The sequence below is a fragment of the Urocitellus parryii genome, chromosome 11 (assembly GCF_045843805.1).
Source record: "Urocitellus parryii isolate mUroPar1 chromosome 11, mUroPar1.hap1, whole genome shotgun sequence".
NCBI lineage: Eukaryota > Metazoa > Chordata > Mammalia > Rodentia > Sciuridae > Urocitellus > Urocitellus parryii.
Window position 1 is genome coordinate 105,307,252 of NC_135541.1, and position 21,869 is coordinate 105,329,120.

Sequence of the window (21,869 nt, forward strand, 5' to 3'; positions counted from 1 at the left end):
CTCACAGATTTTGAATGTGTGCACCTGAGACCAGAATTACCCACGAGAATGAATTTCTGCACACAAATGCAGGTGGGAAGAGAGAACAAGGATGATCAGGGCAAGATGACTGCAGGAGATGAGTTTTAACAAGATTTTAAAGGCAGAGTAGGACTGAGCTGGTGAGAGGGCAGCTGAGTAGAGTGGGAAGCGGCTGCCAGGCCTTAAACTAGCACCCTGGAGTTCTGCACCTGTGAGCAGCTTGGGACGGTCGTCTCCTTCCTCTCCCCACAACTCCTGTCTGGTGGGAGAGGAAGGGGGACAGGGAAAACGCAGCTCTCTGAGTCTTGGGTTAGAAGGCCAGAGCCTCAGTTTTTGTCCCTCAGAGGTCTGGAGAGCCTGGGGGTTGGGTCCTTCAGTGACCATGCTTGGGACAGAAGGTGGCTTACGTTCACACCCTGTAGGTTCCCGGTGTGACTGAGAGCCGCCCCTCAGTGCTGCGGGGGGACCACCTGTTTGCCCTTCTGTCCTCTGAGACACAGCAGGAGGACCCCATCACCTACAAGGGCTTCGTGCACAAGGTGGAACTGGACCGTGTCAAACTGAGCTTTTCCACGAGGTGGGTGTTGGGGGAACCCTTCCTCAGTCTTCTCCCTCAGGCCAGGGGAGAAGAGAGGCTTTCTCCTAAGATGAGTGGATCCCAAGCACAGGGCAGGGGCTTTTCTTCTGGGGGACTCTGAGCCACCTCAGCAGCTGCCTCTCCTAGGGAGCTTTTATGGAGGTCTTGGAAAGAGGGAGTGGAGCAGAGGGAGGTGGAGGGAGGTCCTGGCTTTTTGCTGCCTGGCCCACCTAACTGGAGCTCCTCTACCTTTCTCTCTATCCAAAGCCTCCTGAGCCGATTTGTGGATGGGCTGACCTTCAAGGTGAACTTCACCTTCAACCGCCAGCCCCTGCGGGTCCAGCATCGGGCCCTGGAACTGACAGGGCGCTGGCTGCTGTGGCCCATGCTTTTTCCTGTGGCCTCCCGTGGGGTCCCGCTGCTGCCCTCAGATGTGAAGCTCAAGTGAGACGGAGGGCAGGGGACTCCAGGGCTGGTTGGAGTGTGGGGGTTGGGGATGGAGTCCTAGAGGCCTCTGGGATGCTGGATAAGTTGAAGTTCGGATTCCCGGCCTCCCTGCCAGGCTGTATGACCGGAGTCTGGAGTCAAACCCAGAGCAGCTGCAGGCCATGAAGCACATTGTTATGGGCACCACACGTCCAGCCCCCTACATCATCTTTGGGCCTCCAGGCACTGGCAAGACTGTCACATTAGTGGAGGCCATTAAGCAGGTGAGGCTTGAGTATAAACCTGGGACCTATATCCTTGACTCCCCCAGATGGAGTGATTATCCCCAAATTCTGATTTCCTTCAGCTCCCTGAAAGTTCTTGCTTCTCAGCAGCCATCAAAAGGAGATGGGGAGGGCTGGGGCTGTAGCTCAGTGGCAGAGCACTTGCCTAGCACGGGTGAGGCACTGGGTTCAATCCTTAGCATCACATAAAAATAAATGGATAAAATTAAGGCATTCTGTCCATCTACAACTATAAAATTTTTTTTTAAAAAAGGTGAGGAGCTAGAGTCAGTGTGGCTGTTGAGCACTGTTGTATAGGTTGGGCACTTGGAGTGTAGGTGTGGCTCTTGGAGTGACCTTTTACATTTCAGTCTTCATAGACTTGTGGGTTCATTGCAGTTGTTGTCCCACGTCAAAGTGCTAATTGGACTAGCAGGGCTCCGGGATAGAACTTGCCTTTTATATCACTGCCTCCCTTGGCTGTGGGAGGCAGATGCTGCACTGCCCCAGTGTGAGTCTCCAGAGTTCGGGAAGCTGCTTCCCACACTCTACCTGTCCGCATCTCAGGTGGTGAAGCACTTGCCCGAAGCTCACATCCTAGCCTGCGCTCCGTCCAACTCGGGTGCTGACCTTCTCTGTCAGCGGCTCCGGGTCCACCTGCCCAGCTCCATCTACCGTCTCCTGGCCCCCAGCAGGGACATCCGCATGGTACCTGAGGATATTAAGGTAAGGGAAGTGCAGAGGGTCCAGGGATGGCAGATGCCTGGGAGTCTCTAAGGACAAACCAGAAAACTAGGGAGACTTGGATCCTCACCCTTGGGTGGGTGAGAACCCTCCCTGGGCCTCAGTTTCCTTGTCTATAAAGTGGCCCAGTGCCAGAGTGAGGGTGGGCGTGGGTAGAGCCAAGCTGATGCCTCGTGTTGCTTCACCATCCACAGCCCTGCTGTAACTGGGATGCGAAAAAGGGGGAGTATGTGTTTCCTGCCAAGAAGGAACTGCAGGAATACCGCGTCTTAATTACCACTCTCATTACGGCCAGCAGGTGGGGACTGTGTGTAAATAAAAGGGTAGTGGGCTGGGAAGATGGGGAAGGGTTCTCAGTGGGTGAGGCGGGGGACCAGATTGGGTGAGCATTCAGCTGGGTGCCTGGGGATGACCCTGCCTGGCCTGACACCTCCCAGGTTGGTGTCGGCCCAGTTTCCCATCGATCACTTCACACACATCTTCATCGATGAGGCCGGCCACTGCATGGAACCTGAGAGTCTGGTGGCCATAGCAGGTGAGGGGCTCAGGGTGGGCTGCAGGTGCGCCACCCTGCGTGGGGAGGTCCCACCACTTACCTTTCTCCTCATACCACCCTTGCCTTCTAGGACTGATGGAAGTTAAGGAAACAGGCAATCCAGGAGGGCAGCTGGTGCTGGCTGGAGACCCGCGACAGCTAGGACCTGTGCTGCGCTCCCCACTGACACAGAAGTATGGGCTGGGGTACTCGCTGCTGGAACGGCTGCTCACCTACAATGCCCTGTACAAGAAGGGCCCCGATGGCTATGACCCTCAGTTCATAACCAAGCTGCTACGCAACTACAGGTATCCCCACACCCTCATCTCCCTCCACTGATAGCCCGTGCCTTCGCACCCTCTGCGCCCCAGCAGGAGGCTTTGGTCAGCATTCCTGGTGCTCAGCGCCTCTGTGAGGCAGAAAGGACTCTAGACTGGAAGGTCGGAGGCCTCCTTTAGCTGGTGGTTTCATTCTGGACTAGTGAGATTATCTGGATGTGGGGGTGGTCAGACACCAGGATGTGCCCGATACCTGTCTCAGATGGCATTTCCAGGCAATCCAAGGAGAAATGAGAAAATGAATAGTTTTTCATAAACATATTATCATTCAAATTAGAGGGCTAGGCAGGGTTGTTTGTTTTGCAGTGGTGGGAATTGAACCCAGGCTCTCACACTGCTAGGCAAAAATTCTACCACTGAGTTACATCCCCAGCCCTGTTTTGTTTTAAGAGTCTCTTTGTTGCCCAGGCTGGCCTCAGGCAGTCCTCCTGCCTCAGCCTCCTGAATAGCTAGCTGGACCTACAAGCACAGAACCACACCCTGTTTATATACTTCTTTTACTGAACAAGTTTAGACATTAAAAATGCTTGGATGAGTACCAGATGGGACAGTTGCAGAAAGGAAATGTTATTGTGTCGTTACTTTTTTATTTTTGGATTTAACATATTATCTCAAATAAGGGTGATAGGAAGTGATACATTGTTTTTGTACTGCCCTTCCTTGGCAAAATTGAAAGCTGAGTCCCTAATTTCTTAGAGTTTTTTTTTTTTTTTTTTTTGAGGGGTGGGGTGTGCCAGGGATTGAACTGGGCACGTGACCACTGAGCCATATCTCCAGGCCTATTTTGTATTTTTTTTAGAGACAGGGTCTTACTGAGTTGCTTAAGTGCCTTGCTTTTTGCTGAGGCTGGCTTTGAACTGGTCATCCTCCTGCCTCTGCCTCTGCCTCCCAGACCGCTGGGATTACAGGCATGCACCGCCATGCCTGACAAATCTTAGTTTTTAAAAGTAATTTGGAAAAAAAATAATAATAATTTCACTGGTCACTGGATCCCTACGGACCCACAAGTTCTGCTTTATGTGGTGTGCAATGCCTGGCAGGAGAGCGTGCAGGTGAATGTGTCCTGCTATGCAGGAAGCAGGAAGCAAGACAGTCATGTGTGGGCCTGTAAAGCTGGGTCCCCCAGGGCAGGACAAAAGTAATCCAGGCCTTGGTCTAGCTCTCCCTCCCTCTTGCCTCCCAGGTCCCATCCCACCATCCTGGACATTCCCAACCAACTCTACTATGATGGAGAGCTGCAGGCCTGTGCAGATGTGGTGGATCGAGAGCGCTTCTGCCGCTGGGAGGGTCTGCCTCAAAAGGTGAGGCTGGACAGAGCAGGGCTCAGGCCCCCACCCCCATATCTTGACTGTTCTCCTGAAGGTAGGAAGAGGCTCAGACTGGACACCAGGGGTCCCTCCGGTTGTCACCTTGGCCTGAGCTTCCTTATTCCCTGCCAGGGTTTTGGAGTGGGAGGGAAGGGAAGCAGGGAAGTTCAGCTGAGGGTTTCTTCTGGCCCTATGACCAGGGATTTCCCATCATCTTTCATGGTGTGATGGGTAAAGATGAGCGTGAGGGCAATAGCCCATCCTTCTTCAACCCTGAAGAGGCTGCCACGGTGACCTCCTACCTGAAGCTGCTCCTGGCCCCTTCCTCTAAGAAGGGGAAAGCCCGCCTGAGCCCACGAAGCGTTGGAGTCATCTCGCCATACCGGAAGCAGGTCAGGCCCTCAGTTCCCAGCAAGGATGGGTCCTCCCCCAGGTGATACCTCTCGAACAGCCCTGGCCTCTGCTGGCCCTATATCTCAGAAGAGTGCAGAGGTCAGCCGCCTCCTCCCTCTTTGCTCCCCAGCCCCCTGGCCTCCTTCCTGCCTGGTTCCTCTTGAATTGAGGTGACTGCATAAGAGAAAGATGCCTTTCCCTTCCCTCCAGGTGGAAAAAATCCGTTATTGCATCACCAAACTTGACAGGGAGCTTCGGGGACTGGATGACATAAAGGACTTGAAGGTGACACACTACTCCACATTCACTCTCACCTTCTTTGTACCCTTCTTTTTCCCAAATCAGAGACCTCAGCTCCTGTGCCACTGCTTCAGTCTGGCCCATGTCCCTGTCCCACCTCCACTGCCTTGGGACAGAACTGGCTTTTTCCCCAGCCTCTTGCTCCTCAAAGCTCCAGCTTATAGTTCTGGCATGGGATCAGGAAGCCTGCATGTTTAATAAGCTCCCACGTCACTGTGATCAGGGCAGGTTTGAGGTCTTTGCCCTCAGAATGAAGTCCAAATGCCACAGCCTACCCCCGCCTGTCATGTGATATTGTCACCTCATCTCCACCCTCAGTAGCTTACCACTTGCTCTGAGATGGTGATTTGAAGCTCTGAATACAGAGAAAAATCACCTGGAGGGCTTTTAATACTGCCAGGGCCCCTCCCAGCCAATTAACACTGCTATCTAGGGGCAGAGCCAGGGCACTGGTATTTTTTACAGCTCCTCAGGTACAAGCCTGAAACCTACTCTTTTGAGATTTGGAGACCTCTGCCTTGGAAAATTCTGATCAGGAGGTCTGGGTTAGGGCCCAAGGTTCTATAGTCTTAACAAGTACTTGCTGATTATCTCCAGGAAAGTTTCAGAAACACTGTTTGTGGTTACTGTGTTCTTTGCAACACTGTTTGCTTTGTTCTGAAGGCTTTACAGGCCGGATCCCAGAGCTGGCTTCATTCTTGAGGCTTGTGCTTCCAGAGCATGCCTCCTGTCCCCTGTAGCAGCACTCACCCACTGATTGACAATTGCCCAGTGTACCCTCCTTGCAGCTCAAGCGCCATGGGGCAGATGTTGCCCCTTAAGTTCCCCTTGAGCCCACCTATTCTCAGGCCCTGCCTCTATCTCTTCTAGGTGGGCTCTGTGGAAGAATTCCAAGGCCAAGAACGCAGTGTGGTCCTCATCTCCACCGTGCGAAGCAGCCAGAGCTTTGTGCAGCTGGATCTGGACTTTAACCTGGGTTTCCTTAAGAACCCCAAGGTTGGAGGGCTCGTGGGTGTGGCAGGAATTCTTCCTTCCTCCGGCCCTTCCTTCCCATGACCCCACCACTTCTTCCTTCCAGAGGTTCAACGTGGCTGTGACCCGGGCCAAAGCTTTGCTCATCATAGTGGGCAACCCCCTTCTCTTGGGCCATGACCCCGACTGGAAAGCGTGAGCATTCCCGCCCTGTAATCCCTCTTGGTGGCCACAAGCCCCAGCTTAGGCAGGTGTATCTTCATTAGTACCTGCTTATGGCTCAATCCTCAGGATCAGTTAATCTTCATAAAACCTCCAGCTTATTTGTAAGTGAGCTGACATTCAGAGCTTGAGCAACCAAGGCTCAGATGTGGCAGGACCCAGGCCTGGCCTCCAGCCTGCGCTGGTACTCCTCATCCAGGCCTGCACAGCTCTGTGTGCAAACACCTCTGTACCCCACAGATTCCTGGAGTTCTGTAAAGAAAACGGAGGGTATACAGGGTGTCCCTTTCCTGCCAAACTGGACCTACAGAATGGACAGAACTTACTTCAAGATCTGAGCAAGCTCAGCCCCTCTACCTCAGGTATGGCTGGGCCAGGGTGGGCCAGGCAGGGGACAGTGGTGGAAGAGAAGGTAAAGAAGACAAAGCATACCTCCTTTCTTTCTAGGGCCCCATGGTCACGACTACCTCCCCCAGGAGCGGGAGAGTGAAGGGGGCCTGTCCCTGCAAGTGGAGCCCGAGTGGAGGAATGAGCTCTGAAGACACAGCTGCCTGCCTTCTCACACCAAGCCAAGCCTTAGCTCGCTGCACCCAGCCCTGAACCAAAACCCAGCTGAGCTGCCCCTCTAAGGGACAGGAAGGCTGGGGGAGGGTGTTTACAACCAAGCCATTCCACCCCTTCCCCTGCTGGGGAGAATGACACATCAAGCTGCTAACAATGGGGGAAGGGGGAGGAAGAAAAACTCTGAAAACAAAATCTTGTTCTATGCAAAAGCCTCTTGATCATGTCTCCTCAGCTTGGCCCCAGCTTCCTGTGTCCCCAAGCTGACCTGCAAGAGGGTGAGACTGTCACACCCTGTCCAGGGCCACATCTCCGTGTCCAGGGGAGGAAACTCAGTGGGCAGGGAAGCCACCCACCGGTTTCTAAGTTTAGTCCAGGCTAGAGACCACGCCCCTCACCCGCCTCCCCGCCTGAGCCAGGCATGACCTCATCTCTGCTCTAAGACTCCACCCTTCCACCCTAGTCCTGCCTTTGCCAACAGGGGGCCAGTCTGGCAAGCAACTTGGAAATGAAGAGAGAGAGATGGGACTCTAGGCTTGTAGCCAAGATGGGAACCAGACAAAGGAAACAGGAGGCTGCCACACACGTGTTGGAACCTGTGGCCTTTATTCATGCCCCCCACCAAGTGCAGTCAGAGACAAGGCCCCTGCCCAAAGGAGAAACCCCAATCCACCTACCCTAGAAATGCTCCTCTGAGCCAGAAGTAGATAAAGTGCTGGTGTGTGACCATCCTCTGGGGAGGGCCAAAGGGAGCAAGAGCCCTACCCCTGGACCAAGGCAGCAGGGAGAGGGACTGCTCGAGAAGGGCAGGGCACAGGCCCAGCTCCCAGAGGACAGGGAGGGAGGGCAGGCCTGCCACCACTCTGGAGGCTAGGGAAACGATGCAGTCCTGGGCAAGAGGGAACTGGAAAAAGGAGCCTTCAGCATGGAGTCCTAAGGGTGGAGCTCAAGGGCAGGTGGGTGATCCCTAAGCCCCGGTGAAGGAAAGGGGCATCAGGAGCCGTGGGGATCTCAGAGAATGGGACAGCCCCTCCGGCGCTTATTCTTGCGGACCTGGAGGCCAGCTCGAGTGGCCATCTCGAAAACCTCCCGCACTCCCTCCTTGGTTTTGGCGGAGCACTCAAGATAGCCAAAGGCACTGATACGATTTGCCATATCCCGGCCTTCCTCAGATCGGACGGGTTCCTGAGAAGACAGAAGATAAGGCAGAGGAAGCTGGTGGCTAGGTGCACCTCACCACATCACCCATAAGTATAGTAACTATAACAAATACCTCCTCCAGCCCTGAGCCCGCAAAGCATCCAGGCCCCGGCTGCCCCAGGCAGGGATCTAAGCCTCATGTTTACATTCAAAGTTGTCCCCAGACTAGCCCCTCCTCTCCCACCTAGTCACAGACCCTATGGTACACATATGTTTTGCCAGAATGTGTGTCGGCTACCTCCTAAATGACCTACCTTCTCCATCATCCCCCCAACCCATCCTTTGCTTGCTGTCCACAGTTTAAAACCTTGCCTTATATAATTACCCTCTCAAGATAGTCTCTATTCCATACCCTGGCAGCTTCCTGTAATAAACTGTTCCTCTGGTCAGTGGGCCGCTTAGTAAGACCCTGAATAAGCCAGCTCCCTCGCCCCCTCAGCCTTTCTTCAGCCATTGATGATGCCCTTCCTCCCCAGGTACACTGATGGCGCAGTCTGCATACCCCAAGTGAAACATAAGCTGTCTCCCCGTGGACAAGGACTTCCTTATTCATCTTAGTAGCCCCAATTCCAAAGACAGAATAATAAACTGGAATAAATGAAAATGCCAAGTGACCTTGGACAAGTCACTTCATTCTATGATCATCTGATTTGATACTGAGGTTCCTTCTGGTTCTTAGCAGGGCACCCACATGGGAGAGGAGGAGGTAGATATCACTATGACTGCTTAACACAGGATAGTCGGCTGAAGAGAGAGCTCCTTTCTGCCCCAGCCTGCAACCCCTCAGAGGGCACCTTCCTCCCCAGGGTTCCCCACCAGGCAGCCCTACCCACCTGCTTCATCTTGGCCAGCTCTCTCCTGGTATGCTCATCTTGCCTCAAGTCCTTCTTATTCCCCACTAGGATGATGGGCACGTTGGGGCAAAAGTGCTTCACCTCTGGGGTCCACTTCTCAGGAATGTTTTCTGCACAGACATGTCCCAACAGGTACCTCCACTTAGGCATGTAAGCCCTGGTCTTCCTTCCCATAGTGGTCTGAGGCTGATGTCTCCTTCATACCTCAAAACCCCATCCCTTGTAGTGTATTCCCCCCCAAGCCCTTCCAAGCACCGGAGATGCCACAACAAAAGAGCCAGTAGGGCCACCCTTGAGACTCCATCCCCACAGCCTCTGAAGATGGCTGACTCCAAAGGGTCTCCACCCCCTGTCTCCAAAGTCCTCACCCAGGCTGTCGGGGCTGTCAATGGAGAAGCACATGAGGATGACATCTGTATCCGGATAGGAGAGAGGCCGCAGACGATCATAGTCTTCCTGTCCTGCTGTGTCCCACAAAGCCAGCTCCACCTGACAAACAGGCAATGCAATGCGTAGCTGACCCCAAGGGCCCCAACCTGCTACCCAGAGATCCTCTCAAACCACTGGTCCTGCTGTGTGCCAGGCACCGTGTTAATCACAGTCACAACAAACTCAGATGAGTTTTTCTTAAAAGTTCTAAGATGTAAACTGGGTGTTCTGGTACATACCTATAAACCAGCAATGTGGGAGGCTGAGGTAGAAGAATCGCCAAGTTCAAGGCCAGCCTGGGCAACTTAACAAGACGCTGTCTCAATTTGTTTAAAAAAATAAAAAGGGCTGGGGAGATAGTTCGGTGGCAAAGTGCTGCTGGGTTCAACCCCTAGTAATCCCTCTTCCACAAAAATCACTAAAATGTGTTTGACTTTTGTGATCTCAAATGAATTGCTATCGTGAATACCACTTTAATTCTCACACTCCTTTGGGGTAAGTCATGCCACCATCACCATTTTGTGGTGGTGGGGAGTTTAAACCCAGAAGCAAAGGGACTTGGCCCTGATTACAAAGCAAGTATGTGATAGAACCAGAGGACATATCCAGGTTTTCTTTGGGGTACTGGGGATTAACTCAGCCTCACGCATGCTAGGCAAGTACTCTACCAGTAAGCCACACTCCAGCCCTTTTTATTTTAGACAGTCTGGATAAGTTGCCCACACTGACCTCAAACTTGTGCTCGATCTTCCTGCTTCAGCCTCCTGAGTAAGCTGGCATGATGGGCATGTACCACCACACATGACTATATCCAGGTTTTCTAAAAGTGCAGTTTCATTTCTCAAATTTTACTTGTTCCCACAGGAAAATAAAACAAAGATGTGAGTGGGTGGTAAGGAAGGACACACTATGCATGACTAGGGGCAGGGTTCCAAGGCAGGATAGGAAAGGGCTCTTGGCCTTACCTGCTTGCCGTCCACCTCAATGTCTGCAATATAGTTCTCAAAGACAGTAGGGACGTAGACCTCTGGAAACTGATCCTTGCTGAAGACGATGAGGAGGCAGGTCTTTCCACAGGCACCATCCCCCACAATCACCAGCTTCTTTCTGATTGCAGCCATGGCTGGGGCTGGCAAACAAGAGGCAGTAGGGATTTGGAAAAAAAAAACTAGTAGTCCAAAAACTGCTCTGTGGCCTCCAGAACCTCCCCACAAACCTGGGCAAAGGAAGAGAAAACAGAAAAGGGGGCTTGCTTCGGCACATTCTTGCCAAGCACCAAATCCTGTAGGAAACAGAGTTTAAGATTCCTAATTTCTGGGGCAGGGACAGGTCTTCTCCAATGGGTTAAAATATAGCAGGAGGTGGAAGAACCCACTTGGGAACCATGACTTTCAACGTTATCCACTCAACGGAGGGGAAACACTCAGCAAGGTGTTCAGGGATGCCTCCAGAAAAGCCAGCTTTTATCTGCTTTGCATAGTGGAGTCATGAGACAGATTTCATTTGTAGCAAGATTTTGATACATTTAAGGTTTAATAATTGCTAAGGTGTAATCTAGAACAGATTGTCCCTCGGCTGGAGTCACGCCTGCCTAGTCACAAACAAGGAGTCCCTCTACAAAACCAGAGACTAGCAGAACCACTTACTGGGTGGCTGATAGGTAAGAGAAGGAATATTTATAAAGCCCCCAGGTGCCCTCTCTTTGTTGGGTAATTATTTCCCTCAGGTTCCAGTGGCTTGTTAGGTGAATGGTGCACTTCCCATTTTGACCAACAAGGAAACTCACTGAGGGTTAGATAATCAAGAGTGTCAAGGACGGCACTCAAAGCTGGGCTGTATGTCTCCAGAGTCTCTGCCTTTCTACATGTCACCTCAGAGGTGGAAAGGAGAGCAGGAGGAGGAAAACCCAGACAGAGGACAGTGGCAGCAGCCAGCAGCTTCTCTGACCCACCCCACCCGGTCCCCAAAGCCCAGAGTCACACAAAGGAGGCTCAGTCCAGGCAGTGCCCACAGCTCACATTCGGGCAGCCTGCCTTCCTCCCCCCTTCCTCCTGGGCCTGGTGGCAACACTAGGTTACTCAGCCCCCAGTAGGGGACAATGACTACACTGTAGGGAGTCACGCATCCACCACAGCAGAGGGACAGAATAATCCACTAGGGAATCACCTCCACCCACTCTGGAACAGCCCCTTCCTCGCTCGGTCCAGCTCACTTTTATGCCCTGCCCACCCCTCCCTGTGACTCAGGGCAAGGAGTCAGCTTCCCAGGGTTAGCATGTGTCCCTCAAGTCACCAACACACATGAACGAGCAGTTCATCACACCTGCAGTTCATCACACCTTCACAGCTTCCCTCACTTCCTCCTTCCCCGGGGGGAGGGGAGCCAAACTCCACCCAGCTAGATTCCCAGGCCTGCAGTCAGGGAGAAAGAGAGGGTGGGCTCTGGAGCTGAAATGAAATCTAGGCTGTTGGGAAGAGGGAGGGAGCTAGAGCCTGGGCTGGGAGGAGCCCCAAAACAAATGACAAATGAGGACCAGTCCCTGCACCAACTAGGCAGGGAGCACAGGGTATGGAAGGTAACCTGATCTCCGCCTCAAACCTAGTTTTTTCTCAGTCCCACATCCTGTCATGCTGGGCTGAGCTCCTCTAGTCCCTGCATTCCACCACCTCACTCTATAGCCTGGGTCTGCTTTTTAGGAAGCAGAAGACTCCAGCCCCAGGCTGTTTCTCTTCAACAGTGGGATGCTAGGCGGCCCCTCCCTCTCCTCACTTACACATTCAGAAAACTGGGATGTGGGGGAAGAGGACATGAGTCACTGAGAATTTATAGGAGCCACTCTCCAGATCACAAAGGGGCTCTTCCTGATACCCCAAATGACAGGGAAGATGTGCCCTGCCAACACATCCCTTCCAAACAGGGGTTCCTTGAAGTCTACCCAGGTGACTGACACTAGGATTTCTTCCAACTTCCCCCACCTACTCCCATTAGTTCAACTCATTCAGCTGTGTAAACAGGGGCTGCGGTAACTCCAACCCCGGGGCAGTGCGGATAGAGAGCAATCACTACCGATCTACCAGTCACTTAGGCAAGAGTGCGCCACTGCCATCCCCCAGCAAGGCAACTGGCACCACATGGTGGGAGGCAGAGGCCAGAACTCCAGGACAAGGACATGAATTAAGTGAACTGGAACCCCCAGCTCAGAAGACTTTCCCTCCAGGCTCTGGTTGGGCCAGAAGAGTAAGCAGCCCAGGCCAGGCCAGGGCACAAGGCCCAAGGCCAAGATGGCACGGACAACAGCTCCCTGTGAGAGGCAGCCCCAGAGGAACTGCCCCACTGACCCTAAAAGGGGCAACCCAACCCCACGCAGAGACTGAAGTGGAGCTGGAACCGAGCCTGGAACTTCTGGCGCCTCCCCCGAGACAAGATATGTGGATACGTAGCCCTCTCTCCTCGCTCATTCTCTTGATTTTCCCCGAAGATCCAGTGGCCTCCTACCCGGCTCACTTCCCCTGAAGTTTGGGAAAGACTCACTCTTCAGGTGACACCTCTTCCTCAACTTTAAAGCCAGAACTGAGAGAACTCTGTGCCCCGGGCTCCCCAGCCGACACCCCTAAGATAAATCTTGAGCCTGGCTGGGGAGTGTGGAGGGTGGATTCCTTCACACACTCACACACACGGGCTGGATCCTTCCCGGTCTCCCCTACCCCTTGCCCCAGGCAGGTTCCAAGGACTGTCGAGGGCGGCGTCCAACCTCCGCCGAGCAGTGGCAGCCCCCAAGGGTCACACCGCGCCCTTGTTCCCGCCATTCCACCGTCCGGGCCCGGGAGAACTCCCAGCCCATCCCCAGCACCGCAGGCCAGGTCCGCGCTGGGCCGTCCAGCCTGGGGCTAGCCAGGGCGTCCGGGCTGGGTTCCCTGGAGAAGGGAGATCAAGGCCGCCCCCTTGTTCCGCGGGGGAGGCTCGGGGAAGCCGGGAGGGAAGGGTGAGGGCTCGGATCAGGACCTCGGCAGGAGAGAGCCCCGGCCAGGCCGCTCCGGGGGCCCCTGGCTGCAGTCCGGGGAGGAGCCGAGCAGGCCGGACCCCAGCGCAGCCCGGACGCCGCGTCCCAGCCGAGGGACCGCGGCCCGCACTCCGGCCCCAGCCCCCTCGCCGGCCCCGCCCGAGCTCCCGGCGAGTGGAGAGCAGGAAAGTGTTCTCCCGGGAACTCGTTCCCGGGATGCCCTTCTCCCCCGGCCCGGACCCCCGTACCTTCCGCTCCGCCGCCTCCAGCTGCGCGGCCGGTGCCGGAGGCTGAGACTGACCCGAGGGGCCGGCCCCGCCCCGCCCTCCTTCAGCGCCGCGGCGGGGAGGGCGGGCCCGGCAGGGGGAGGGTCGGCCCGGGGGCGGCCCTTGGCTCGGCCCGCCTCCGGCCCCAGCCCCCGGCGGCCACAGGTCGCCTCCGCTGCGGCGCGAGGCTTGGGGGCGCCTGCCCCGGGCTGGGGGCGAGGCTGGAAGGAGGGTCGCCGGAGCTGCCAGGTCGGCCGAGGAGTGGGCGGTGACCGGAGCGGGTGGGACCCCGGAGGACTCGGCCTCCGCCCCGCCTTCCAGCCCCTAGGCGCAGATCGGCGTCGAGAAAGTTGAGAGGCGCTCGGGGTGGCGTCAGGAAGGGCCACTGCTGCCCTCCCGCGGCCAAGCCGCACCCGCTCCTGCCCCACCTGGGCGCTCGCGGGAGGCCGGACTGGGAAACCCGGGCGCCCGCTCGGGCCAGGGAGTGGGACGTGGTGCGTGCAGAAGACCACTCTCTGCCACTAGGATCCTTGCGGAGCAAGCCCAGCCCGACTTCATCCCTAGTCTGAAGGCCCTCCAGGACCTTCTGGGACCTGCAGACCCAGACCACCGTTCTGCCTCGGATTCCCTTCCTTCCACTGCCTGGAATTTCCCTGAATCCAATTTCTACCTACTTCTCCAAGGGTACTCTTGGAAGTGCTTCTGGATCCCCCACCAGGAATACAGTTCCCACTCCTATTATATTATTGAGCCGTTGGTGACACTTAGCCCCGTCTGATGTGTTACATACCGTATTTACCTACACGTAGATCTTCCTTGTAAAAATGTCTGAGGAGGTGGACAAAAGAAGGAGGAAATCTATCAACATTTTATTGACTTGCATTCTAGGCACTACATAACTCAACCTTTTAAATACTTGTCACAATCCCTTTGGGGGAAGTATACCCATCTCCTTTTGCCTGTAAGGAAACTGAGGTTTGAAGACGCAGCTTAGCAAATGTTTGAGATTTCTGACAGCAAGAATTCATACAGTCAGGCCTGTGTGACTCCAATGCTGGTGCTGTCTTCTGATGCCTACCTTGCTCCTCCAGTCTTCCCCTCCCCTCGTCTAGCACAGTGTGTGGGACATGATCGGTTTTCAAGAAATATTTGCCGAATGGATGCATGTTAGAAGTCTTACAGACTTTAAAGATCTGAAGTACAGCCAACACATTTGGTAAATGAGCAAACTGAGTTCAAGAGCAGTTTGGTCCCCAGGCCTCTTAATCCACTCAATAGTTCACTCAGTGTGAAGTGAGAGCTATGTGCTGAAGACTGATTTATGCCTTCAAATAATTTACAGTCTAAATGAGGAATACAGACAATCTCAAGATATCTAAGGCTTATGGAACCTGACTCATTAACCATTTCAGTCCTCACAATAACCTGATGGCCTAATAGTGTTATCTCCATTTTACTGAGAAAACAAATGGGGGCTCAGAGATTGCAGAGTTGGTGTTGGGTCTGGTCCTAGAATTCAAACCAATGGACTCTAGAGACCTTGCTCTTAATTGCCATTTCCCTATGGACAACTCTTGCAGGTGGACATACAGGAGGCATTTGCTGTTGGGGGATGGAGAGAATACATTAGCTGTGGGATGCCCAGCCCTGAAGAACAGAAGAAGTATTCAAATTAGGTTCATGTGTATATTTTAAATAACAAGTTGAAGCTACTACAGGCCCACCGAGTCATGGGAACTCCCCAGAAGACAGTGATGGTAATGGAAGATGAGGCTGGAGAAGGAAACAGGAGACAGACCGTGAAGGTCCTATATGCCATGGTCAGGAGTTGACCGTGAATTTTGCTCAGATGCAGCAAGAAGCTGCTGGAGTTAGGAAACAAATATAATGAATAACTAAGGAGGTAACAGTGGGAGTGAAGATAAGTGGGAAAAGGTACACACACACACACACACACACACACACACGGATACATAAATGTATATATTCAACAATAAAGTCATGCATCATTTAGTGATGGGGATATAAGAAATGCATCATTAGGCAATTTTATTGTTGTGTAAACATCATCAAACTGAGAAGGCATAGCCTACTACACACCAAGGTTATATGGTGTGTACCATCATAAATGCAGCTCATTGTCATCATATAGCACATGATGGTACTTAGTGATTGATTAGCATGATGAAGAGGAAATTAAAGGGTTACCAACTCCAAGGTTTCTAATTTGAGCAGCCAAGCTGATGCCCTTTGAGAAGACGAAGTAGGAGAAGAAACATGCTATGGGGAAAATAGTGGATTGAGGTGTGTTGAGGTGAAGTGCCAGTGGGCTTTCATGGAAATGTTTGGGAGATGACGGGTATGTATGAATCTAAAGCTCAGGAAAGATCTGGGAAGAGACACCAACTTGGAAGAAACATCAGCAGATGGATGAAGCTTCAGAAGTGTCTGAGAACACTCAGGGCAAGTGAGTGGACTGAGGAGAGGAGAGGGCAGAAAGAAGAACCTGGGGAAAAAAAATCATTTTTGGACTGTCCTGATGTCCTTTCTACCACCGCACAGAACTTTTCCTTAACTTTTAGTTTCTAATCAAAGCAAGTAAAGACACACACCTTTATCCACTGGGTTTATTTGCCAAGAGCTGTAATTCTGGGTCTAGTGGATATCCCTTTTTGGGTTAAACTGCCACTAAAGGGTCAGGGAGACAACTGCAGAATTTGGGCTGAGAGAGGGGTAAGCATGGAGAGGCTGGATGGTGGTGGGAGGGATGGGCTGAGCCCCTCAGGAGTAACTGCCCGGCCCTCCTAGGGGGATGACGAAGACAGAGATGTCATCCCCGGAACCCAGCTTGTTGTTAGGGAGACGCCAGCCACGGTCCCGGGGGGTACCCCGGGCCCCCAGGACCAGAGCTTGGGCCAGAGCTGTATACCTGCCAGGAGCACAGGTGCACATTCATGTATATGGGAAGATAGACACAGAGGCCCACATGTGGGTCCCCAAGCATGGCTTCCCTTTGCCCTTTCCCTCGCCAGTGCCATCCCCTTACCATCATGCCATGCAACCCCTACCTGCTGGGGTCATTGGGTTCATAGGCCGACAGGACCCTGTCCACAGTGGCAGCTACCTCACAGTCATTGGTGACATCCCACAGGCCATCTGTTCCCAGGACTAGCACATCGTCTGGGCAGTGCTCATACTGTGTCAGGTCATACACTCGAACCTGGTGGGGAAAGAGTATAGGGAGGATTGAGGTGTGGGGTTTGCTGGACAGGGAGCGTGGGGATAAAGGGACCCTGGATGAAAGCCAGCTTGAGACCCACAGAGGAGGGAAGGTATAGTTAAGGGGGGCCCCATCAGCTCACCTCAGGGAAGCAGGAGAGGAAAGGCTTGATGGGCAGGGTGGAACTGCAGACCTTAAGGTTGTGGTCTCCCAATCCCCGGGTTACCCCAATAGTGGCCATCACGCGGGCCTGAGGGAAACATGGAGGGGGACGGCTGTTTAGTCCTCTGCCAGGCTCTCTGAAACCACACAGCCCTCCCACCCCTACCCTCAGGTAGAACCTCCACCTCCCTAGACAAATTGTGGTGGGTCCTCCTGCCCTCTCCCACCTCTACCGGGGAGTTTACCTTTTTGCCCTCCCCACAGACCAGAGGAAACCTGAGGTCCTCCAGCTCGATCTTTTTGTAGGCCCTGGGGAGGGGGGGAGTAGAGGCATCACCTAGGCATCAAAGCCCCTCTCTTCTAGGAGCTGGACACCCGCACACAAACCCCTTAGAAGGGCCCCATCCCCCAACTCCCAGCCTGGCCCAGCCTTCAGCTTCCCCCTGGCTACTGGTGAGGGACTGGTTGGGTTGCCATGGGAACGACCCAGCTCTGAGGGAAGTGTTACCAGCCAGTCATGTTCTGGTCCCGGTACAGCATCCTCTGCCCCAGCTCCTTGGGCTGAACTCTGCGGGGGAACTCAAGGTGGGTGAATTCACCACCCAGCAGCTCTGGTTTCAGGAAGCCCTGGGGTTGAGAATGGCCAGTCAGAGCAAAGGGCCAGAGGGTGTTACACTCACAGCGTACCCTGGCACCATACCTAGATGATGTTAATTTTTGTTTCTTCTTTTGCAGTATTGGGGATTAAACCCAGGGGTGCTTTACCACTGAGCTACATCCCCAGCCCTTTTTAATTTTTATTCTGAGACAGGGTCTTGCTCATTTTTTGAGGCTGTCATTGAACTTATGCTCCTCCTGCCTCGGGCTCCCAAGTTGCAGGAATTACAGGTGTGCCACGCTGTATCTGGCTAGATGATATTTATTATAGCAGACCTTTAAGTAAAGGTCCACATGCTACACACTATTCTGATACACACATTAACTCAGTTAACTCTTCAAAACAACCCATGGGGCAGGAACCATTACTGCACAGAGAGGTTAAGGAATTGTCAAAGGTCACATAATTAGCAGAGAACAACAAACCAGGATTCAGTATCCAGGCAGTCCAGTTCCAGAGCCCAGGGGCCTTTTCTGTTCCCTCCCCCCACCTCTGATTTTACTTCCTTCCTCAGCTGGGGCCACAGTGGGTGCTCCAAGCCAGCTCAGGCTCCTTCCTGTAGCATTATCCCCTGGGCTCAGCCCTGCACTTAACAGCCCACACAGCCCTCTTCCCAGGAAGCTCCCAGTAGGGAGTGTTTTGTGTTTGGTGGTGGTGGTGTGTGTGTGTGTGAGAGAGAGACAGAGAGACAGAGGGGGGTGGAGGGGGGTGGGGGGGTGGGGGGGGTTGTTTCTCAGGGACAAGAGTGCAGAGAGGCACAAGAACCAGTAAACAATGGGGTAGGAAGTTTGGTTCCTACTTACAAGCAGCTGAAGACGCTGGCGCTCAGTCTCCGGGGTAAACTCCCGGGACATTGGAATGATTTCACCATTCCGGACAATGATGGCCCTGCCCAGAGACAGAAAAGGCCTGGCTCTCCTCAGCCCCCTTCATGGATAATTCCACAGGGACCAGGCCTTCCACTTAGGATTCCTTACCCAGGACTCCATCTTTCCTCTCCTTGTGGATATATCAGGCCTTTCTTTATATCTATGGTCCTCCAAGCTCCTTCAATCTTTGGGGTTTCTTTAAATTTAATTTTATTTTTTTACAGTACTGGGGATTGAACCCAGGGCAGCTTTATCACTGAGCTACATCCCCAGCCCTTTTTATTTTATTTTGAGACCCAATTTATTATAGGGTCTCACTAAATTACTGAGGTTGATCTTGAGCTTGTGATCCTCCTGCCTCAGCCTCCTGAGTTTCTGGGATTACAGGCATGTGCCACCATGCCTAGTCCAATATTTGACTTCGAACCCCACCACCTCACTCTTCTATCCCCCCATCCTAGAGAGTATGGCCCTTTGTAGCCACTTTTAAAGCCCTTCTCCTCCATACCTGCTGTCACCTGCATTGGCCACATACACCTTGCCTAGCAGGTACACCACAACCAGTGCACAGCAGCCCCCCTCCACTTGGTGGCCACGACGCTCCCGCTCTCTAGCCATCTGCTCATCCTGCCAAGTGAGGGAGGAGAGTAAAAGAAGAGTTTGCAGACACCGAGTCGCCCTCCCCACTCCTATCTGCAGAAATCATCAGGCACAGCCAGACCACAACTGGAAAATAGTGAAACACATGGGGGTAACTATCCCTCCTGCCTCCCCTCAGAACCAAACTCTGCTCTGGCTCTCAGTGGTGTTCTCAGGGTCAGTCCCTGAGGCCACCCGGCTCTCACACAGAGTTGGCCAGAGTGTCTGCCTAGTCAGCCTTTGGCCCAGGCCACCCACTCACCATGAGCTGGAAGGCATTCTCAATGGCCCCTACTACCAGGCTTTCATGGGTCACTTCCTTCTGTGAAGACGAGCAGGACTGAGGACCAGTCAAGTGAGTAGAATCAGAGCAACCTGGGGTCCCTGAGGTGCCTGGGAGGCAGAGGGGAGGTGGTGAGGGGTCTTGAAGTATTTCTACTAGGTCCTTTAGTTGCTCCCGGATGTGGCGATGCAGGAGCCGTGAGGCCATTTCGGCAGCTCCACCACCGGCATGCCCATCAAACAGGCCCCAATAATAGAAGCAGAGTCCCTGGTGGAGGAAAAGTTGAAGGTGAGTAAATCTGTGTGTGTGTGTGTGTGTGTGTGTGTGTGTGTGTGTGTATGGTATAGGGAGAAGAACAAGACTGTAGGCATCCAATAAATATCAGAGAGGTTGACATTACAAGCAAATTAGATTTATTCACTTATTCACCCAGGGCACACTATGTGTCAAAAGAAAGGAGAGCCTCAAAAAAGCCAAATTCTGAGGATAAAAGATGCAAAAATCAGCATCAGTGGTTAATTAAATTATCCATAATTTAATTACACAAACATCTACATTTGAAGTAGAAAAGTAAACATTCATCTGACATGGCAGGATTTAATGAATCAATGCCACATAAGGGTTCTGTGGCAAACACAGAAAGCCAGTGTGTTAGGAGACAGTTCTTCCACGTCTCCGATATAAAACCAGATGCCTGACATCCCTCAGGATGAGTGTCTATGTCTCCGGAGGCTAGGAGAGGGGGTGAGGTCTTACCTGGCTTGGGCTAGGCTCCCTGGGGGCCCCTGTAACACTCCTCCGTCCTTCCACATACACCACTTCACAGCAAGCCTGGTCCTCATTGTGCCGGCTCTTGCCAGCGTTGATGACCCTGCCAGGCCAGAGTGACCACATCAGGTTGGACACCAGACCAGGTCCTGGAATAACCCCCACCTTAGACACATACACATCCTCCCCTGTCCGCTGGCCAAGCTGAGAAAGGTCACAGCCACCTGGGATCCAGGCCAGAGAGAAAAGGAGCCGGGAGAGCTGAGGAGGAGTACTGTCGGGTGGCAGGCCCTACTTCATAGAAAGGTAGACAGCAGCACCTGCCTGCCTCAGTTCCCCCCTTACTTGGCAAAAGAGGCTCCCTCAGGGGTTCTGCTGGAGGAGGCAAGATGAGGGTAAGAAGCTTTATTTCCCTGCAAGCCAAGACCCTACATTCCACCTCCAACCTCAATCAGTTCTCCCAGTACTTTGTCCCCAGCACCCCACAACTCATGGGCACACCCACCCTCACCCTAAAACTACCCAGCAAAAGTTTCTGCCTGTTTGGCCGTGAGGAAGTGCTTCAGCCCAGATCCGGAAAGAGGAATTGAGAGTAGAGTAAGAGTATAGGCCCACCTGGACTGGGAAGGAGCCACTTAACCACAAACTTCTCCCTTGTAGGAAGTTAAAAGAGGGGGTGGTGGGGTCATGGGACCACCAGCCACCTTTCTCAGCCATCTCAGTGTCCCCATCTCCCTCAGGGTTAGGTTTTCTGGTAGATGCATTAAAAACACAGGTAGCCTAGGAGCACGCCCGCCGTCCTGATCAAGGGGTCTATTTCCTTGATCTGCCGCACCAGTAGGTCCACCCCGAGAACGCAGTCCAAAGGGTACCCTCCCACGGCCGTGGGCTGCCCCCTCCCCCACCCTGGGAGGCCGGCGGCCTTCTGGTGTCGGGCTATTTCTGGGTGTGGAGGGGGAGGGGAACGGTAAGAGGGACAGGGAACTGGGGCTCTAGGGCTGGAAAGCTGCTGATAGTCTTTCCAACCGCTATCTCCCGTTAGAAGGAACTCGGCTCCTCTTTGAACAACCGCCTCCACCCCGCAGTCCCTTAGCCTCTAAACTGCCCAGGCGCGATTAGGAACTGGCCAATTCATCCTTGGCAGAGCCCCCCACCCCCCCAGCTCTGGGAGACAACGGGGGTTTTGAGGCGAGAGAGTGAGGGTGATCAACGAGTTACAAGGTCCCGAGAAAGGTGATTCAGGCTGCACCCGACTGGAGAGAGGGCCCGGAGGGGGTGATGCCCGAAGCCCAGAGGATAGCAAAGGTCCCGGGAAAGGGGGGTTCCTGGCTCCGAGCGCCGCACGGGGGGCGCATCCCTGGAGCGGGGATGCAGAGTTGGGGAGAGGTGGTAGTCCCGTCCAGGTCTGGGTGCCCCGGGGGGCGCTCACTCGGCGTAGCCAGTGCTCCAGGGCAGGCGGCGGCCCCTGTCCGGAGGGCTTTGCACAGCCCGGCCCGCGTGGTCGTCGGCGCGTCGCAGCCCCCCGGGACTCAGCTGCAGAAAGGTCGGTCTGGAGAAGCTTGCGCGAGTCTCTACGGTCTTCGCGGACGCCCCGCTCTCGCTCCCTGGCCTCGCTGGAGGGCTCTTGGGCGTCTCTGGAGCGGCGGCCGGTGGCGCCGAGGTCGTGCTGGGCAGGTCTGGGGATTTGGGGCGCGGAGGTGAAGCACCCCCGGAGCTCACCAGGTGCGCCACCGCCGAGCGCACCCGGTTTAGCATGCTGCTTCCCTGCCCCGCCCTCGGCCTGGCCCCGCCCCGCTCAGGCCCTGCCCCTAGGGCTCGGCGTGGGCGGTGCTTACCCCTGT

The 21,869-nt window shown here is 54.0% G+C and overlaps 3 protein-coding genes across 6 annotated transcripts in view; 1 reads left to right on the forward strand and 2 right to left on the reverse strand.

Annotated features, from left to right (window-relative positions):
* The window catches only part of Mov10 (Mov10 RNA helicase), a 25,065-nt gene extending 17,427 nt beyond the window's left edge, over positions 1-7,638 (forward strand). The window contains exons 8-21 of the mRNA XM_077791645.1: positions 444-598; positions 866-1,042; positions 1,161-1,308; positions 1,876-2,034; positions 2,247-2,350; positions 2,490-2,587; positions 2,679-2,895; positions 4,109-4,226; positions 4,433-4,624; positions 4,836-4,910; positions 5,796-5,921; positions 6,004-6,092; positions 6,360-6,481; positions 6,567-7,638. Coding sequence (XP_077647771.1) covers positions 444-598; positions 866-1,042; positions 1,161-1,308; positions 1,876-2,034; positions 2,247-2,350; positions 2,490-2,587; positions 2,679-2,895; positions 4,109-4,226; positions 4,433-4,624; positions 4,836-4,910; positions 5,796-5,921; positions 6,004-6,092; positions 6,360-6,481; positions 6,567-6,658 — 1,872 coding nt within the window. The 3' untranslated portion in view covers positions 6,659-7,638. The remainder of the gene's footprint in view (positions 1-443; positions 599-865; positions 1,043-1,160; positions 1,309-1,875; positions 2,035-2,246; positions 2,351-2,489; positions 2,588-2,678; positions 2,896-4,108; positions 4,227-4,432; positions 4,625-4,835; positions 4,911-5,795; positions 5,922-6,003; positions 6,093-6,359; positions 6,482-6,566) is intronic.
* Positions 7,270-13,516, reverse strand: Rhoc (ras homolog family member C). 2 transcript variants are annotated; one of them, XM_026394134.2, is made up of 5 exons: positions 13,412-13,516; positions 10,129-10,292; positions 9,103-9,223; positions 8,714-8,844; positions 7,270-7,865 (listed from the first exon to the last, which is right to left on the reverse strand). In XM_026394134.2, the coding sequence occupies exons 2-5, from the start codon at positions 10,282-10,284 to the stop codon at positions 7,692-7,694; spliced, it is 582 nt and encodes a 193-aa protein (XP_026249919.2). In that variant the 5' UTR covers positions 10,285-10,292; positions 13,412-13,516; the 3' UTR covers positions 7,270-7,691. The 2 variants fall into 2 exon arrangements, with proteins under 2 accessions (XP_026249919.2, XP_026249918.2); XM_026394133.2 differs by having other exon boundaries at positions 10,129-10,379; positions 13,412-13,506.
* Positions 13,517-15,461: 1,945 nt separating this feature from the next.
* Positions 15,462-21,801, reverse strand: Ppm1j (protein phosphatase, Mg2+/Mn2+ dependent 1J). Of its 3 annotated transcripts, none has more exons than XM_077791646.1 (10): positions 21,458-21,801; positions 20,017-20,131; positions 19,240-19,527; positions 18,847-18,965; positions 18,273-18,357; positions 17,320-17,438; positions 17,057-17,120; positions 16,792-16,899; positions 16,498-16,649; positions 15,462-15,935 (listed from the first exon to the last, which is right to left on the reverse strand). In XM_077791646.1, exons 1-10 carry the CDS (start codon positions 21,781-21,783, stop codon positions 15,710-15,712), a joined length of 1,602 nt encoding a protein of 533 aa, XP_077647772.1. In that variant the 5' UTR covers positions 21,784-21,801; the 3' UTR covers positions 15,462-15,709. The 3 variants fall into 3 exon arrangements, with proteins under 3 accessions (XP_077647772.1, XP_077647774.1, XP_077647773.1); XM_077791647.1 differs by lacking the exon at positions 15,462-15,935 and adding an exon at positions 15,998-16,358; XM_077791648.1 differs by lacking the exons at positions 18,273-18,357; positions 18,847-18,965.
* Positions 21,802-21,869: the final 68 nt, after the last annotated feature.

Coding starts and splice junctions, on each gene's coding strand:
- Rhoc (XM_026394134.2), bottom strand. CDS start 10,284: ATGGCTGCAATCAGAAAGAAGCTGGTGATTGTGGGGGATGGTGCCTGT. Junction 9,224..10,128: donor TTGAGGTGGACGGCAAGCAG/GTAAGGCCAAGA, acceptor CCTGTTTGTCAG/GTGGAGCTGGCTTTGTGGGA. Junction 7,866..8,713: donor AGCTGGCCAAGATGAAGCAG/GTGGGTAGGGCT, acceptor CTGTCTTCTCAG/GAACCCGTCCGATCTGAGGA.
- Ppm1j (XM_077791646.1), bottom strand. CDS start 21,783: ATGCTAAACCGGGTGCGCTCGGCGGTGGCGCACCTGGTGAGCTCCGGG. Junction 17,121..17,319: donor GACCAGAACATGACTGGCTG/GTAACACTTCCC, acceptor CCCCCTCCCCAG/GGCCTACAAAAAGATCGAGC. Junction 16,650..16,791: donor TCCTCTCCTGCTTCCCTGAG/GTGAGCTGATGG, acceptor TTTCCCCACCAG/GTTCGAGTGTATGACCTGAC.